The sequence below is a fragment of the Populus nigra genome, chromosome 15 (assembly GCF_951802175.1).
Source record: "Populus nigra chromosome 15, ddPopNigr1.1, whole genome shotgun sequence".
NCBI lineage: Eukaryota > Viridiplantae > Streptophyta > Magnoliopsida > Malpighiales > Salicaceae > Populus > Populus nigra.
The window spans coordinates 10,508,310-10,527,990 of NC_084866.1; the positions used below are offsets into that span (position 1 = coordinate 10,508,310).

Consider the following 19,681-nt stretch of genomic DNA (forward strand, 5'->3'; position numbering starts at 1 on the left):
CATGCGCAAGCACCAATATCCCTTCTTGAATCCTCAGTTTATCTGTTTTTCCCCCCAGTTTTATCCAATGAAACAGGAGTTTAAACGAATCTGTTCATTATAAAAAGATGAAAAGATTTGAGCAAATCAAATGTTAAACTATTCAAGCAAGCTGAACCAAAGAACGTTCCATGCAATAATATGAACAAGATCAGATGCCGAAGAGTTCTTTGTAACATTACTTAATTCCCCAGTTATTGTCACTGATAGGGTTCTACCTTTTTAGATTTTGGAAGCTCAAAGGGGAAGGCTAGCTTCTCTTGACGCATGTACTGTCATGCTTTGTCCTTGAAGGTCCTTGGACCCACTTGATAACCCCGTTCCCTTCCCGGCTCTCGCATGCACTCCCTTCAACCACAACAAAGAGTAAAATAAAAAATATGGCCATAATGTTAGTAATATCCTGAGAAAATCCTTTTTCATTTTGATATTGAAATTTTAGAAGACCAGATTAAAAATTTTTAAAGCTCAATTATGAATAAAATTACAAGAAAATTAAAGTTTAAAATTAATTAAAGATCAAATTAAATAAATTCAAAACTAAAGACTTTTTTGCAAAAAGATGTATGAATTCAGGGGTTAAATTCAGCTGAAAATAAAGATGAAATTAAAGAAATAAAAAGTTTAAATGTCAATTAAAAACAAAATTAAAAATATCCATGATAAAAGACTAAGATGAAAAACATACTGGATTTAGGGAGCGTTTTTTTAAACTTAGCAGAGGTGAAATTGAACTACTTTTTAGAATCAAAATTTAATTGAGAACTTACATAAATAATTGAAAGTTTGAGAGATGGGAATGAAAAGAGGAAATTTAAAACCTAATTTTACCTTAAATACCAAAACGACACTATTTTATTTAAATGAAGTGGTGCATTTTGGCTACGTTTTGACTAAAATGACGTCATTTTGGTCAATGCCAAGTAAAAAAAAAGTCAGATAACATGTCATCTTGATACTATTCATCATCTTCTCCAATAAACCTGGAAGTGGTAGCTCTAATGTCACCTTTTCAGCCTCTCTCTCTCTCTCTCTCTCTCTCTCTCTCTCTCTCTCTCTCTCTCTCTCTCTCTTATACCTTTACCATATAAGAAAATAAACATGCCACCCTTGTGACTTGACAACGCACTACACTCTCGAGTCGAAAACTGCTAATTTTTCACCTAAAAAGTCAATTTAAAAATGGTCTGAATCCCGTAACCCAGTCAGCCTTATAACTTGGTTTTGTAAGACCAGGTTGTTGGTTTGTGGTCAACGAATGGGATCCTTTCAAGACGAATCAATAGTCATAAACGATGCTTACGAGACCCCTCATGCTCCTTTCACCCCTATAAATAGGGATAGATTTCATGCAAGAGAGGTGGGGGGGGGAAACCGAAGAAAAACTACCCCAACACTAGCCTTTCTTTGAAAAAAAGAGAAGGAAAAAAAAACACAGAAACCATTCCATTCTGCTCAAAGCCAAAAAAAACCAACAAAACATCTCCCTCTACACAGTAGCTTTATATTTTGGTAAAACCCAAAAGAAACACACTCATATACTAATCTCATCTCCACATTGTGAATAACTACCCCTCCATTGCAGTCTCTACACTTCCCAAACAAGCACCTCCTCAAGACAGCAGCTGTTGTGGACCATCAACAACTCAACTGTGAGCCAACCAAAAACACCCTCATTCAACCCATATAAGTTTCTGCTCTCATTCTCTCTCATGTTATCTTCTTTAGAGGCATGTCATAACATACTAGTAATGTCAAAGAATAATTCACGTAACTGGCAGCCACCACTAGGTCAAGCCAGTGGTGGCTAAAATGGACTAGACCCTTGTTTCAGCCCACATCTAAAAAAAAAAGGTTAGTTAGGCCATTTTTTAGCCCAGCAAAATGAGTTGGGTCAAGCCTAAGCCCAACCCATATACAGGTTTGGGCCTCAAACCCAATAGGCCTATCCTATATGGTTGAGTGTGTTCAGCACGCCCCATTTTTTCTTAAGATATAAAGCTTTGTATGGCTTCTTAGGACGTGTTTTTCAAACACACCCTTAAAGAATTTTATTTGCCTCCGATTTTAGGTTAAGAGCGCATTTACTAAGCTTTTCCTTTTAGTTTTAATTTTTCTATATTTATGTGTATAGTCAAACAAACCCATAAAAATAAAAAAGAATCTAAAAAAATTCAGGGATCATTTTGAAATTATTTGTGGACCCTTCATATGTTTTCCCAATATTTTTGTCTAATATCATATTGTAAACTTACGCTATAAGATATAGACCTGATATTAAAAAATATATGATTTTTCTCCAATTTTTTTAAAACCCTTTGTTCCATAAAAAAACAAAAGCATGTTTTTTTTCAAGAATTTCATTTAATATTGGGCTATAGACTTACACTGTAAAATATAAAATTAAAAAAACTCTTTTTTCTCTGAAACTTCAAAAAAATCTAAAACATTTCAAAAGAATTCCTCATTTCAAAAACACAACATATATGTTTTGTTTTTGTGCATATTACCACATTATAAAGGTTTATCGCTTATATTTTCTATAAAAATCGTATTTTATTATGCAAAATGGATATCGTAACCAGTTTATGATTATTTATTATGATTTGATCAAAATACCAAAAATCTCATAACAATTAATTTGTTTAATTAATATTCAGAGTGTTAGGATTTAGCTGTAGACTTTAATATTTGAGGGCATAAATTATATTGTAAAATATATCCTCAAGTATTAAAGATACAAAAGTAGAAAATAAATGCATTACTAAAAACTGGACTTTGAAATTGTTAAGATTTAACCCGACAAGGTAAAAATTTACTCACCAAAAAAGATCTGTCTTGAACCTTAGATGAGACCAACAAATAGAAACTTGTTTTAGATTAACAAATCACTAAACGATGTAGTTTACCATGGATTAAGTACTCTTACATATCAAACTCTTACATATCATAATTTTTTTAGTGAACATGATAGTAAATAACAACTCCTTCTAATCATAAATTTATAATTAAATCAAATACTCTCCTTATTTTTAAGAGACAGCTCTGCATTTCAACGCCTCCACGTCATAACACTCTTCGTCATAGATTTTATTCAGTCTTAAGACAATTGATTGTATATTATACTTGCGTGTGTTCTAAGACATCGAAGACAATTTCGAATTTGCTTTGTGTGATCAGTAACTTGATCGTGTAAATCAAATGCTGTCATACTTATTTAGCAAAATCAGATTGGAGATATAGCGGACAGTCAAAAAGCAACACCCGTGGTAGGAACAACAACCGTGCATGATAATTATAATTATATTATATTATATTATAGAACTAGTAAAAGTAAAAGACTTTGGTATTTTACTGTTTCTTTTCTATTCAAAAGCACTTAGCTGTATTGTGTATATTGTTACTTGAGTCGGCCTTTTTTTTTTCCTTGCAAAATCATCTAGATACGAACTTTTTTTATTTCTTCAATTTATCTCTTCATTTTATGTTAATACGGTTTTATGCATTATAATTTGTTACGATTTACATGTCATAGCGTGTTCATATGATTTCAATAATTATTACAAAACTAAATTGATGCTTGATAAAATTTGGTTCTATAAAGTGAAAAAAAAACAATATGAATCAAATTTAACACAAAAACAAAAAAAATCTTTTTTTAAATATTTATAAGGTGTTCTAAAATCGAGTTATTTATTTCAAGTTTCAGTCTCTAAAATTTGAGAGGAAAGATAGTCACTAAAAAAAAATAGATAGAGAAAATAGTTGGTTGATTATATTTTGACCACTAAAAAAACTAATTTTTGTGTAAATAGATTTGTCTATAAGAGAAAAGTTCAAAAAAAAATGATGTTTCTCAGCTTTGTCTGAAAAAGTAAATAAGAAATTGCAAAGTTTTTTATTCAACTTGATTTTGGTTTTTTAGAGTGATAATATACTTTTATTTTTTGTTTTGAATGAGTTTATTAAAGGTTTTAGAATGCTTCTTAAGTAATTTTAAGTGAAAAAAGATTGAAAAAATATATTTTTGAAATCAAAAAATTTAAATTCTGATTTTCTAGTCACTAGAAGTTATAAAAAAAATCAATTAAAAAATGATTTGTAGTCTAATATATATATATATATATATATATATATATATATTGAAGTATTCTTGACTTTTTTTGTAATTTTTGATTAAAAAAGTGTCTTTTAAATCAATTTATTAAAAGAATATTTAAGAGATTTTTCAATTAAATAATTCTTTTTATAAAAATTATAGTTTTTTGGGATAAAATTATCAATTGATTTATAAATAATGATGCGGTAGTCTAATATTTATATTTTAAAAAAATAAGTTATTTTTTGATATCGTCAATCACCAATGAAATTGATGTGATGGTAACTGAAATGACAAAGAAACTATCCCGTCTTGATGCTGATGAAAAATTGTTGAAGATCAAATGATACAAGTCAACGATCGAGCTGAAAGGGCATGTAATTATTAGAACTGTGTAATAATGAATGACCTAGTGTGGGTCTCTAGCTTTGTAGGGTTTGACCTTGAAATCATTCCTACAGGCACTCCATGCGTCTGGCAAAATTGAAACTTGAAAATATAACAAAGAGGAGGCCTTGATTCTGGACTGGTTGTGTTTATACTATTATGAACTCAGCAAAGGAATTAATGAACGGCAAAATGGGAGTCGACCACCGATCTGGTGGCATTCCTGTGGGGGTACTAGGCATTGAAGACGGCCACTTTTGCACGGCCAAATCGGTGAAGACAATTTTTATCTTTACGACCTTTTTATTTTTATTTTTTTTAGAAACGATTAATATGGTGCCTAATTTATTCCTTTGTGGGTGTTTTTATATTGATGAAAAATGAAGGAAGCCAATTCTAAGAAATAAACTAAGACATTTGTTTTACCTTATTAGAAAACTATTTCATAGTGTTTTGTTTCATTAATCCATGGTTTCCAGAAGAATAAATCGAAGCCTTGAGAAGGCAGCCGTTCTACTGATTTATCTCCAATAACTTAGGATATATCTTATGAAGATAGTTTTAAAAAAATATTTGACAACGTGATGGTATGTGTTATTTTTTAAAATATTTTTTTATTTTTAAAATTTATTTTTAATATTAATATATTAAAATGATTTTAAAATGCTAAAAAACAAAAAAAAAATCAAATTTTAACAAAAACAAAATAGGTTAAGCTTCATTGCCAAACATGCACCAAGTAAAGCATGAATAGATAATTTTCCAAAGTCTGGTGTGCATTGGTGAAAGACTAGGCAAATGGCCTCTCTTTTTTCCTCCTCCTTTTGAAACCCGCAACGTGCTGGACCAGCATCTTTCAACTCCATGACAATTTTATTTTTTAGGAAAACTTTTTCTATATAAATTAATATTCTCACCAGAGCCCCATCCCATTTGTCCCACCTGATTGTTTTGGCACTAGCAAAGAAAGCTTCCACCTAATATTAAATAGAAAAGAAAAGAGGAGGATATATACAAAAATGACCATCAGAAGAATAGACTAAAGAGAAAAGACCGCGAATTATTGCCACTAGAGAAACTAAGCATCTCCTTTGGGATTACAAGTGATTATACCCACCAATTTGTGTCCACCAGTGCTTTATTCTGGGTGGTGCAGTTTGTTTTTACTCCTTTCCTCATTATAGAGATTCTTGAAAATGAGCATGGCTTGTTTCAAGAATAAAATGATACAGGTGGAGAAAAAAAAACCATAGCTACACTTGTTCTTCAGCAGTATCTATATAGCCTTTAGACTTTAATGCAGTGTAAAGGCTTTCTTGCAAATTAAATGGTATTTGGTCGGATGCTTTGAATCAGCAGGCGCTGCAATGGCTTGAAGTAATGGAGAACATGGAAAGTGCACAAGATCCACTAGCCAAGTGGTTTTATTACACGTTGTCTGTCTTTGTCATTGATCAAGTTTCTTCTGTTTTTCTCATTTGATGGCCATAATTCTGCAACCAGTCGATACCCATCTAGCTACCTAGTTGGTTATGGCTCCATGTCCACAGGATATATGTTTTCGCTTTGTGTTTGGTTATGGTCATATCATATTAGTTATGTTTTCAATGAGGTTTTCTGCGTTTGATTTTTTTTTATTATTATTAATATGAATATCCAGGTAACTTATGTACTTCTTGATTAATTTTACAGATTCTAAAATTAATGATCATCTAAGCTATCAGTGACACTGAAGAAACTTGAACTCGTAACCATTGAAGAGCAAACCCAAGACCTGATGAATTGAGCTACCCCTCAGGATTCTGCATTTGATTTTCTTTGTGCGTGTTTTGTTGGGAGGAAGATATCCAAACACCCCCACCAATTAATTTGCATGAAATTTATTATAAATTATCTATCTTCTAATATATTCATTTGAATTAATCTAGACAGAGCTTATTTAAATTATATCGAAAAAGAATTTAATTTAATGGATGAGAAAAAATGGGATTAAACAAGTGGATTAGCATGATAAAATAATAACAAGAAAAGATAGAAGGTGTTAGAGCAAGGCATCAAAATGAGCACCTGCTTTTGATGTCAGATGTCCACTCCTTTGGGACACGTACACTCCCTGTTTTATCTTTAACAATAAATGAAAAGGGAAGCCTCATGCATTTAAAACACCTATTCTTGGACCAGTTACATGTAGCTATCTTGCTGCTTCTAACAAAATTGCTTGCATGATCCTCTACCAAAAAATAAAAAAAACGGGGGAGGGGGAATAAAAAAGCATGATATATACTTCCATTTTTGGGAAGGGACAAAAGTATAAAAAAAATTAAAAAAAATTGATGTAATTAAGTGACTACGTATACACTAAAAAGGCCACTCAAAAAGCATGATACATCCATTGTAGGAAGGGACAAAGGTTACAAAACAATGATGTAATTAAGTAACTACATTAAAAGAAACTAAAAGGGGCAGTTGTTTTACTATATTCATTCTCTTATACATCATCTTATATATCATTGTTGATTGGAATAGTGATGTTTTAACATTTTTAATTTGATCCTTAATTTTTTATTTTATACAATTAAACTCTTTCGTACCTCTAAATTAATAACAAATCAGTTTTTTTTAAGAGAGGGTGAAATTAAAAAACATAGGACCAAAATGAAAAACACAAGCAAAATAGGTGGCAGATTCGAATTTCATTCAAAAAATTTAGTTTGGTCCCCCATCTTTTTAACTTAATAGGTGATCAATCCCTTAAGTTTTCAAAAATTCAATTTTAATGTCAAATTTTATTTTCATCATTTTCAGTACAGAGAGCTCACTGAATTCTAGCATAGAAAGAAAAGGTTTGTCATTAACATCTATTTCAATCACCAAAATGGTTAACAATATTAGTGTCAACAGGTTCCATCAGGTGAAGGGAGTCTTCTGATAGTTATTTAAAGCCTAAAAAACCAAATCTAGGTCCAAGATGAGATATTTTATTCGATTTGATTTTGTAATCTGGACTGTTTTTTGAGCTTATTAGGTTGAGAGGTCGGTTTTTTTATGTTCTAAGAATGTTTGTAGGGAGTTTTTAGGTTGAAAATGAGTTTTTTGGATAAAAAAACTCATAGCACTGATTTTTCAATTAAAATCTGAGCTGATAGACAATGTGTCGTTTGTCATTTTTTTCAAAAATATAAAGGCAGGCGATAGGTCATTCACTTCTTTAAATAAAAAAATAGCAAGGTCATGCACACGAGCCTATGCTTAAGGCCACACACTTGTGATTTTCCTTTCAAAAAACCAGGGTGCACTACTAGACTTCTTTTCAACCCTTTTTTTTAATATATTTAAGTTATATGTGAATTTAAAAATAAAATTGAACCTAATTAATTATATAACCCGAATCACAACTTTAATGAGTTAAGTCATATTACTCAAACTATTTTTATGTATGTTTTTCTCAATTAAAAATTAAATAATTTCACTCTTGTTGTTAACAATGAGTTGTCTTCACTATCTTAGTCTTACATGTCTTCTTCTGAATTAACGATTTCTCTTCTTTTGAAATTAAAATGATCCATTTTCAGAATCTAAACTAAACCTAAATCGATCCCAAATTTGGTTATCCGTTGGCCAACATTTAACTCTCTCTTTCACGACGCATTTTCTGCCGTAGCTGCTGATAATCGCAACGCATGATCACTTCTACTGCCTGCTAATAAGTATCCAACTGTTGGCGAATCAATCGCATTGAAGCATCTATAAGTTTTGATCTCGAAGGAAGAGGGGCTGACAGGGACAGAGGCCCTGCAAGGAAAGAAATCTTTTTCGGCCACCTCCTTTAATAAATTAGATTTTTAATCTTAAGAATAAAAAAAAAACATTTGACCGCTTCTAAGATTTTTTTTTCTCTAATTTGACTCCGACAAACTAAAATTCTTTGCTCTGTCCCTGCCTGAAACAAAATAAAGGTAAGAATTTAGGTCATGAAGTGAAAAACCCACGATTCAAAATCTATTATTTTGTTTGAAATTGAAAGACTTGCTGCTTGTTTTGTGGCTTTGCAACTTGTGGCTGGATTTGAGGTTTTGGTGCTTGAGGTTCTTGTTCTTCTTGCTGCGAAAGAGAGGACTTGGCGAAGTGGGAAAGTCGTAATCTTATGGCCAGCAAATAAGCAAGGGGTCTTGGTGGGAATGATGGAATGGGATTTGGTTCTAAAATGGAATTCACAATTTGAATGGAGAATCGGAGCGCCAATGTTGATTGTTTTTTCATGATGTTTGTCGCTCTCAGTGTTTGAAATTTTAGAAGAAAATATTCTTCCTAGGTTCTATTTTTTTATTTTCTCTTTGTATTTATCTTCTTTTTTTTTTTAAATAAACCCAATAAATAACTTGTAGAATTTCTCACTCGACATCATCATCCACACCGTAAAGCTATCTTGTGCTTTAATAAATCAGGTGGCTACCGGAGTAACACTGCTGGTAAGTCCAAAGAGGTACAAAATAACAGTCGTTGGTTTCAAATCATGGATCGTGCGCATTTGATTTACTAATATTTTGTCTAAAAATTGTGGATTTTCTTACCAAACCCCACTAAAGACAGTCTTTGGACTGCTCAAGATACCAAATCTGCTCTCGTTTAGAACGTTGCCCTAAAATCACTCCATATATAGCCGCAAGAGTTTATCAGACAAAATCTTAAAATTAATCTCGGATTTCTTAGCTGCCCCCGATAACTGGGGGGGCTACTATTTTTTTTCTTAGAGGACTTACTGCCTGTTTTTTGTTTTAGCTGCGGGGCCACATGTAAGAAAAAAATTATTTTTTTTCTTTGAATTATATATATATTTTCATTGTTTTTTAATCTTTTTGATATGAGAATATATTTCCAAATTTTCTCTTTGAAAATTTGGCTCTGTGTCCACTGGGAAGGCTTTTTTTTTTGTTTTTCTTTGTTTTTTTGTGAGGCCTGTAGTTAAAGTTCTATTACAAGAAGACCATGGACATGAAAACTGAAAGGTTCAAAAAGCTTTAGCCCATATAGCACCAGACCTGGGCATACAGAGAAATATTGAGGCTCGAGAAAAGAAGTTGGGTTTTCGGAATAATTCAACAAATATAAGATGCCCAACAACCTCATGTATCAACACACAAGTCAAATCAAAATGAGTTAAAAATTATTAACCAAAATAGTATCAAAATATATTATCTATTTATTTATCCGAGTTGTTATTATTATCAATGGACATAATGTTCATTGAGGGATATAATATTCACCAATAAAAGCATTTTTTGAGTAAATAAATAGATAATGCAAAATAAAAATGTCTTTGATTTTGGAAAAGAAATGATCAAACGAGAGATTTTTACAAGGTTTTATCCACCTAACCTTTTCTATTGTCTTATTGTATTTCTTAGGATTTGAGTTTTATTTGTATAAGGTAATTTGTTGATTTTTTAAAAAATATTAAATTTAAGAAATATTAAAATATTTTTACCTTTGAACATTTACACTGGTACCAAGCACGTGTACTAATTACTCTTGTAATGATTACCTCCTTTTCATTTTTGTAACCAATCATCCATGCAATATTAACTTTTACACTTAAAAAATTGTCCTTGTAATAATTACTTTTGCAATAATTCACTCTTATTTTTTAACCCTATAACGGATACCACTGTAAAAGTGATCATATAGTAACTTGATTGCAAAATATTTTCCTGGGATTTTATTTTTCAGGCCTATTTGTTAAGTATAGGGACCAAAATCACTTTCTTAAAATTTATAAAGAGAATAGAAAACCTATAAAATCTAGTTTCCAACCAATGAAAAATAAAAAAAAAATCAATTAAAAAAACCAAAAAAAAAATCAAATCAATTAGGATAACATATTAAACCTATAACCAAAATCATGAAATCAAAAGACTTCATAAAAAACAAATAAAAAAATTTATAAAGCTTCTATTCTAACATATCTAATGTTAAAGATTGAAATTGAGAAAACAATAAAAATAAATCCATTAGACCACAATATCTCCACAAAAAAACAAATTGAAAAAAAATTATGAAACTCAATCCCCAAAATAACATATTATTGAAAGATAAAATAAATAAAAAAGAAACAGAAGATTGAATTGTTGGAGGGTAAAACTAAAAATAAATAATCAATTAGAAAATAACAAAAAACTAAACTCAGTCAACTTAGATATTCTAAACTTGCAATCCAAGTTATGAAATTGGAATAACAACATAGAAAAAAATTGAAAAAAAATTATGAATCCCCATTAAAAAAATATTTGATTAAAAAAGACCAAGAAAAATATATATAAAGCCAACCTCAATCAACTTACCAACCTCGTCGGGTTATGAGATCGAGATAAAACTATAGCATGTAAAAAAAATTACAAAGCCTAATTTTCAATTAATATAATGTTGAATGATGAAATCAATAAAAAAATATCAACTAGAAAATACAATTAAAAAAAACAACAAATTAACATGTTAAACTCACGACCTGAGTCATGAGATCATTATAAATTCATAAAAAACAAATAAAAAGAATTATAAAACCCCAATTCCAACTAATCTATGTTGAAGTTTGAAATCATGAAAAAAAAACACACTAAACCCATAAGATCACTATAAAACATAACAAAAAAAGAATAAAAAATAATTATGAAGTACAATTTTTAAAATATTATAATATTAAAAGAAGAATTAAAAAAAAATTAAGTTGTTAAATAGTGAAATTAAATAAATAAAAAACACAACACAACTTTAATAGTGTCTTATAAATGTTACTATAATAATTTAGCAATACCTTTAGTGTTTTGTTAATGATTGTAATCAATAAAAAAAACCAAGTTCCATGGGTTTTTGAATAAAAGCTCAATCTGTCTATAGCATTGTGCCTCGGGGAGACTTTCACAATCCAAATGAGCTTTGTTTAAACTAGTTTGATTACCTAAAGGATGGAGCATTTTGTTTTTTCTCAATATAAAAAAAATATGGTGCAAGTGTTAAATTTTTATTATCAAGAAAATTTTATTTTAGATTGAAATTGAATCACTAAAATTTTAATTGGTTTTTATTTTATGTCTAACCACAAAAAAATATTTAATTAACCAAATAACTTTTAATTTTTACATAAAACCTTCACATTTCAAACCTTAATTTTATAAAAGTTAAAATAATCTTCTTTCACCTATTTTTATTTATTTTATAAACAAAAATCTATCATAATAGTTTTATCTAAAAACATTGTTTAAAAAACCTACCTTTCAAAAAACTATAATTAAAAATATTTTTCTTGTTTTTCGAATCACAACTACAAAAACTACTACAATAATAAACACATATTTGATATCAAGAACTAAATCAAAAATAAGTAAATAAAATTAAAGATGAAAGATGATGAGGAAAAAAATACCTTAACTATTACAACCCACAATGTATTACCTTTTTTCTATGATGTATTTTCATTTAAAAAAAAAATTCATCTTCTGGAGTGTTTATAAAAATGGTTCACTGAGCATCAATTTTGTAAAGACCAGACAAGAATTGTTAAATAGAAAGCAAAAATACCTGATAAAAAAGAAAGACTTAATCAAATAAAAGAAAGATTCAAGGATGTGAAAGCTGAAAAAAATAGTTTTGAGGTGATTCACCGTTTATCATATAAATGGTATTTCCACATAAATCGACACAAGACAAAGTGGCCCCCATCAGTGTAACTCTTTTAATGCTTTTTTTTATAATAATAAAACTAAAAAAACCAATCTCCAAATTAAATGATGCAACTCATAGTCAAGAACTGTAACAAAAGCACATCTTATATATTTAATGAGCTCATCGAATACCATTTCAAGCCCTTCTACGTTAAGAGTCCAAAGATAAATTTCAAATAATTATCAGTCGGGTGGGGAAAAAAATCCTGAAGGTGACAACACAGCCACCTCTATAACTGACCGAAGGTTCATGCTCCAGATCTCAGAATTTCAGACAGCCTAAGTAGCTGCGGTAACAAAAAACAAGTATTAAATGGCAAATGAAAGTAAAACTGAGTTGGTGAAACATGCATCTCTAGTCTACAAGTAGATTGAACTATGCATCTTTCTGTGTAACCTCTATCCCTGTAGGTGCTTAGGGTAATTACAACAAATAAGAATGCAGTCGCATCTAGCTAAATACAGCCAAAATATCCTATGATGGTGAGAAGAAAGGGGAGGTGGCAATGCAAGAGGAATTAAATAAAGCATTAGTAGGATTCAGGAGTCAGGATGAGAAGTACCTTTAGCAGACGGTTCGTCCTGAGGCTTCATGGCAGGGAAGAGAAGCACCTCCTGCCCCCAAAAAGCAAGCAGAAATATGAGTGATAGATGAAAATTAAATCCCCGTGCTGACATGGTAGCGAGTGTGGCAGTATTGGCAAGCAAACATGTGGACACGCAAATAAAATAAAATATGAAGAGGTGATTTGGCACAAACCTTTATGTTCTGTGAATCAGTTAACAACATAGCTAACCGATCAATACCCATTCCCCATCCACCAGTAGGAGGCAATCCATATTCAAGTGCCGTACAGAATGTTTCGTCAAAAGCCATTGCTTCATCATCACCTGATTGTCGATCCTGAAATTTGGAAACAAATTGCTTTCAGGTATAATTTCCAGTCATTAGACTGACATTGCAAACTGCAAAATGATGTGGGTTACCTTGAGTTGTGATTCAAATCGTTCGCGTTGTACAACAGGGTCATTCAATTCAGTGTATGCATTGCAAAGCTGAGCAGTCACATAATATCAAACAATATAAGAGGCGCAAATCGAAGTGTAAGTAGCAGATGAATTGAAGGGGAATGAAAAGTATGAATGATGCAACTGAGAAAAATACCTCATGCTTGTTGACAAACAATTCAAAGCGTTCAGTCAAGCCTGGTTTCGATCTATGCCACTTTGCCAAAGGACTCATAATCTCAGGTTGGTTAATGATGAAGGCAGGGTTTACACAAGTCTCTTCCAGAAAATGTCCCGCCAGCTGCAGACAGAAAAATTACAATAACATGAACCTTGAACAGTTGCTTGATCCTTTTTTAATTCTTAAAACAACTCAGCTTTTGACCTAAACATTAACTCAAAATCAGTACAGCACGCTCCATGATCAGTAATTACTTCATCTCTATATGTAAAAAGTAGGCATCGAAGTGTAATTTTGTTTCAAACAATGAATTATGTGTAAATGGGTATCAATGGCTTCTGTTAGATTTTGGTGTTCGAAACCCCAAACCATAGAAATTCCCACCATTCATCCCCAATGAATGCAGAACACATGAAAAAACAAATGAGAAAACAAATTGAATGAAATACTTTCTAATGTTTCCTTTCATGATTAAAGATTTTCTCAGCCATAGACCTTGTTTCATGCACAAGGCTGACTCATCTACTTAATTGTGAAAAGGTCTCTCTATGGTACACGCCCCAGGAAACAAGGAGAGATCTTCTTTCTTATTCAACGCCATACAATTTTACAACAGTCAACTAAGCAAAGAGAAGGGGAAGAAGAATTACTTTATCCAGCAAACGAGTTGTCGTTTGAGGAGGGGGGCACTTGACCTCAAACCTCTCACATGCAGCTACAAGATATTTGGTAGCTTCATCACTTGAAAGGTCCTTTGGTATATTGAGGTTGGCCATCTTCTCCAACTCCTCAATCATGTCAATTCGTCTGCAACAGTTAAAAAACTGTTAATTCAATCACCCACAAATAAGTCAAAAGTTAAAACTATCCTATAGATGAAAAGCAACAATATCTAACAGACCTAAAAGGAGGTGTAAAGTCAATCTCAATTGGATCCTTGTCAAGCCCGTTGGCATGATATTTAATTTTGTAGCCACCTGTAAGTTCCTTGACCATGCCTATTTAAAAAATACAAGTATTTCAGTAAAATTAAAAAAATAAAAATAATGTAAAAACGAATTTTGCATATCCCAAATATCCACTCTTACCGCTCAACATTTTCTCAGTGAGTTCCATCAAGTCATTGTAATCAGCATAAGCCATATAGAACTCACAAGTTGTGAACTCTGGATTATGTGTCAAATCGATACCCTCATTCCTAAATTGTTTTCCGATTTCATAAACACGGTCGAGTCCACCAACAACTAACTCTTTAAGAAAGAGTTCGGGTGCAATGCGCATGTACAGTTTCATGTTCAGGTCATTATGATGGGTTACAAATGGACGGGCAGCAGCTCCACCAGCAATCATATTCATCATTGGTGTTTCAACCTGAGCACAAAAGTTCAAAAAAATCAGCAAGAAATAAATAGTTACACATGAGGAAAGCATTACAGGTAGAGGCTTGCAGAACAGCAAAATAGATGACTAACCTCCAAGAAATCAAGATTGTCAAGAAAGCTCTTCACATATTTAATGATTTTAGATCTGGTCTTGAATATTTGTCGAACCTCCAAATTCAACATTAGATCTAGATATCGTTGGCGATAACGTGTTTCCTAAAACAAAACAATAAAACAAATAAATGACTGCTCCAAAGGGACAATGGAAATTGTCAGAGACCCATCATGGAGGCTATTCTTGTGCTAGAAAGAATGGAAAGCGTGATCTTATCAGTTTCCCCAAGTATCATTCTAAGTCAACAGAGAATAAATCAAGACACAAAAAATTTACAAGTTCAACAGTCACACAGCTCAAAGATAATATAATGGTTTTATTGCATTATTCACAAAAGAAAACACTATCATAGTTTCAATTGGTATTCCGCTATTCAAGCATTACAAGACAGCAAGTCATGCAACTTAGCTAACATCATTACTAGTATGGCTAATTCAACTATATCTAGCTAAAAATCTTAGCCAGAAGGTCAGCTTCATCCATTATCCTTTCTAGGCAAATCCATCCAGTCTGACAGTAACATAGACAACAAAACTAATTCAACCACTCAAATAGTAAATGTAATTGACAAGCACAGCAAACTGGTCTTGTTTAGAAAGTCGTCCATCCAAAAAAAGAGTTAGCAAAGAATTGAGAAGAAAAGAGACCTGATCTTTCAAACAGACTTGATTTCTTTTGGCTAAATACCTGATCTTTTAAAATATATGCCTCAGGGTTCCTGACTGTTCCCGGGGCCCAAACCTCAGATTTCTGTAGAACAAGGACACAATTCCATCGTAATATAATTTCAGCCTGAAGCAGTAGAGGAACAATAAAAGTTTCTAACCTTCACACAAGCATCCGAGCCAGGGCCAGATTTCTGCCTCGGCATCATGTGCAGACAATGAGATAAAACCGTAAAAGATGTTGGAAAGATGCTCAACTCTCCCCTTTTGGTTTTTCCTGAATTAGAAAAAAGAAAAAAGTAACAAATAAAAAAAGCAAAACTAACATAATTAAAAGGATGAATTCCTAGCAGAATCTATATTTAAGATTGAAAAAAAATGACAAGATTACAGTTATAGCATAGCATCCATAGCAAGATGCCTCCAGAAAACATTACTCATTCAATCTGACTTTGAATAAAACAGAAGGGAGCAATATTTTGCAAATGCCTCAACATAATAATCAAAACAGTCCAACCAGGAAAAAATAAAAAAGATGCTTTCCTCTCAAGTCTTGTTTGGTTGGATCGTGTCTTTAATTATTCTGCTGACACATTGATAGAAACATACAAATGAATGCCCATGTGCAAGCATGCAGACAACAAAGGTATACTTGCCACATATAGAGAGAACTTTTTATTACACTTCTATAAAACGGAGATATTGATCAGTTCAATTGTTATAAAATTCACCTAGAATTCTTTAACATCAATATCTCAAATGTTTCAAAAATATGTCCCGGAGAATATAAGTGTAGCTCTCCATTCTCACCTCACTATACACAAGTTGCACTTTTTAGCCAGCACAGAATATAGAGATATGCTTCAAACAGCAGTCCAGTCTAGTGAACATGGCCATCATGGAAGTTCACAGGTAATTTCTCCAAACTAGGTCTTACGTACTTTTCTCAACTAATTCTATGCTTTCTACAAGTATGCATATTCATGGATACACGAGCACATGCACGCATGCACATACACACACAGAATTGGAGGGAGAGGGCTTAAACATTATGTACAACAAATGAGGTCCAGTTCAACACAAGTTGAACTCATGATTACTCAATCTCAGAGAGAATCAATCACCTCAAGTTTTCAATACAATATTTGTTGCTAGGGAGATTTGCATCTCCTATGAACACCTCAATACAAAGTTCAATAGTTATTGGTGGCCTTCAGTTGCAATTAGGTCAGGACAAAGAAAAGAATTGGGAATGAAATATTTTGTTTGATAGTACAAATATTGAAGGTGAACTAAGACTCTTGTTTAGTTATTTCTTTGTTAAACATATTATTAGTTAAAAATATAAGATAAATTAGGATATTAACCAACACTTGTACCACACCAAACCTGGAAATCCGGTGACACCAACAATATCACCACGCTTCACACTTGAATGGAGCTTAGAAAACTCCGCTTCATCAAGGCCTGACTTGCTGAAATTACAGAAAAGAAAAATTATCCATTTGAAATATAAAAGAAGCAAAGAAAGGAGTAAAATGGAAGAATGGGGTTGGGAGACACAATAGAATGCAACAAATCAATCCAATATATCTGGAAGGAGAAGGAGAGACAATAGATAATTTAATCAATCTATCAATTGATATGAGCATGCATATAAACTACTGGAATATAAATATAATCAAAAAGCATAAGGAAGATCACAATGATCCATCTAAGTAAACGAGATCATATTGTTTACTTCTAACTTAGCACTATCCACATAAAGCAGCTAAAATTAACATAGAGAATGTGAGTTTCAAAAGGTGAAGGTGCTCTTAAAGATGAAAATAGTCGCTGTTACATAATAAGTTATTGGATTGAACAACAAAAAATGGAATATGTTTTACCGCTTTCAACAAAGGAATCCTAAATGAAGGATTTGTTGCCCATGACCAGGATGAAATGCAACAAACTGAGCATAAACGAGTTTGAAGTGGTGAACATATGGAAAAAATCTAATATACCTTGCATCAGCCATCACTTGGACCTTAGTACCAAGACCATGCAGATCATAAAAGAACAGCTTTGAAGAGGAAGATCTTTTGCTCATTATTCGACCTAGTAGAAAACAAAAATAAAGTTCAACAAAATGGAACATGACAACAGCCAATTACATAAAACAATAGAATAAAAGTGCCTATGTTCAAAGTTACCAGCCAAAGACACAGAAACATCCTCAAGATGCTCTCCATTGCTTAACCCCCCATACTTGTCAATATATTCAGGGATGGTCAGTGTAACAAAAAACTTATGAGGGTACATATTTTTCCCTTCTGCCTTCTGAGCATCGAGATATTTCAACCTATTCTCATAGTATTGCTGTTAACATAAATCAAAACAAAAAACCAAACTCAAAAACCAAACCTTAACAAAACTTCTGTTTTTTGTACTCATCAAGTGCAGACAAGATAAAACAAGAATAAAAAAGTTATACCGTGGGGTCCATATCTTCATCATCAGCTGCCGCTGCAGATTTCTGAACCTGGGTGCTGGCCTTGGCAGCAGCCTTCAAAATGGAGTAACATTGTTAAAAGACACAATAAAACAGAAATGCACTTAACATAAATAATCATAAATTTTCAAATTAAAACAAAAGGGAAGATAACTTTTTTTTGTTTTATACGATTGTAAAGGAAAATTCCTTGGCAATAAGAGGAGCATATTAGATGAAGAACAGCTGTGAAGGCTGAAGAGAACAAAATTTCTAATCAGTGTGCAGGAACCCAGGAGAGAGAAAAAAACAAAGAAAGCTTAAGAGTAGAGTAGAAAATCTCAGAGAAAGAAAAGAGGTGCTTTGGGATAAAAATTTATGAGGTTCAATTATCAAGCAAATCGCACCCCTTTGGATGTGATTTGCGATGGCATGGAAAACATGAGAATAACACACACAATCCACAATCAATTGGTCTACAATTGTTCTCTTGCCATTCATTTACTATTCCTGGTAAATATAGGCAAGCCAATTTCATCTAGATATGAGCAGGCAATAATAAAAAGATTTGGTGAATAAAAATATAGGTCACCTCCATTGACAAACACACAAAAAAAAAAAAACCCGCATGCATTGAAAGCAAAACTTTTTCATCAAGATTTTGTCACTGTTGCAAGTCTACTCTGAAGCATCTTAGAAGGAAAGAAATCTTGAAGACTGCAAAATGCCACCTTTCCCTTATAAATAGTCTAGAACCCATCCCTTGTCATTGATGGTTTCCAAACATGAGAATTGAGTAAGTAGCTTAGAATTGAAATCAACGCTCCACAATTCCATAATTTCCAAACGGGCTGTGATTTAGTCATAATTTAAAACCTAAAAAGAAAAAGAATAAAGATAGCACTGAAAAAAATGAAAAGAAAAGGAAGGAGACCTGTCTAGCTTTGTCTTCCTCTTTAAGGCGTCTCTCTTCCTCTTTCTTCTTATTCTTCAATTCCTTCTTCAGCGCACTACAACAATGTTAACATGCACAAGCCACAATCAAATCCACTTAACAAATTAATTTTAAGCAATAACAAATTAATGAGACATATAGCGAGAGACTTACTTCTTGCTTGTGGTTTTCTCAGCGGGAGCAGAAGCGTCGGTCTCCTCCATTGTTGAATCAGTAACGCACGCAGACGCAGTTCAGGTGTTTGAGAGAGGGAAATGCAGGGGAGGTGTTTGGAAGGCGACTACTGACTGTTGCTGGTGCGTAATTGTTATTATGGTTGTAAAAGTAACGCTAGCTAGGGCTTTTATAAAAGGCCTTAGAAGTGGGTTCAGCAGAATCAGCACAACACGAGACAAGACAAGGACTTTTTTAAAACACTGTTTAAAAATTTTATATTTTAAATTAATTTTTTTTACTTATTTTAAATTATTTTAATTTACTCATCTTAAAAATAATTTTTTTAAAAAAATAATAATTTAATATATTTTAAAATAAAAATTATTTTAAAAAAATATATATATACCCAAGCTAAAGCTTTTCTCTTAAGGCCCATTTAATACTAAATTTTGTTCGGCAAAGGAGAAAGAAAATGTGCCGAAAACATGCTTACTTGCCCATCACAC

The 19,681-nt window shown here is 32.1% G+C and overlaps 1 protein-coding gene across 1 annotated transcript; it reads right to left on the reverse strand.

Moving 5' to 3' along the window:
• Window positions 1-12,327: 12,327 nt before the first annotated feature.
• LOC133674389 (lysine--tRNA ligase, cytoplasmic-like) lies at window positions 12,328-19,331 on the reverse strand. Its single transcript, XM_062095469.1, has 17 exons — window positions 19,173-19,331; window positions 18,999-19,074; window positions 18,068-18,139; window positions 17,787-17,952; window positions 17,598-17,691; window positions 16,981-17,066; window positions 15,753-15,868; window positions 15,614-15,676; window positions 14,902-15,027; window positions 14,518-14,800; window positions 14,331-14,427; window positions 14,080-14,236; window positions 13,406-13,549; window positions 13,228-13,296; window positions 13,001-13,144; window positions 12,804-12,855; window positions 12,328-12,527 (listed from the first exon to the last, which is right to left on the reverse strand). Exons 1-17 carry the CDS (start codon window positions 19,220-19,222, stop codon window positions 12,520-12,522), a joined length of 1,803 nt encoding a protein of 600 aa, XP_061951453.1. The 5' UTR covers window positions 19,223-19,331; the 3' UTR covers window positions 12,328-12,519.
• Window positions 19,332-19,681: the final 350 nt, after the last annotated feature.

Coding starts and splice junctions, on each gene's coding strand:
- LOC133674389 (XM_062095469.1), bottom strand. CDS start 19,222: ATGGAGGAGACCGACGCTTCTGCTCCCGCTGAGAAAACCACAAGCAAG. Junction 17,692..17,786: donor TGTTTCTGTGTCTTTGGCTG/GTAACTTTGAAC, acceptor GTTTTCTACTAG/GTCGAATAATGAGCAAAAGA. Junction 15,869..16,980: donor TGGTGTCACCGGATTTCCAG/GTTTGGTGTGGT, acceptor TTTCTAATTCAG/GAAAAACCAAAAGGGGAGAG.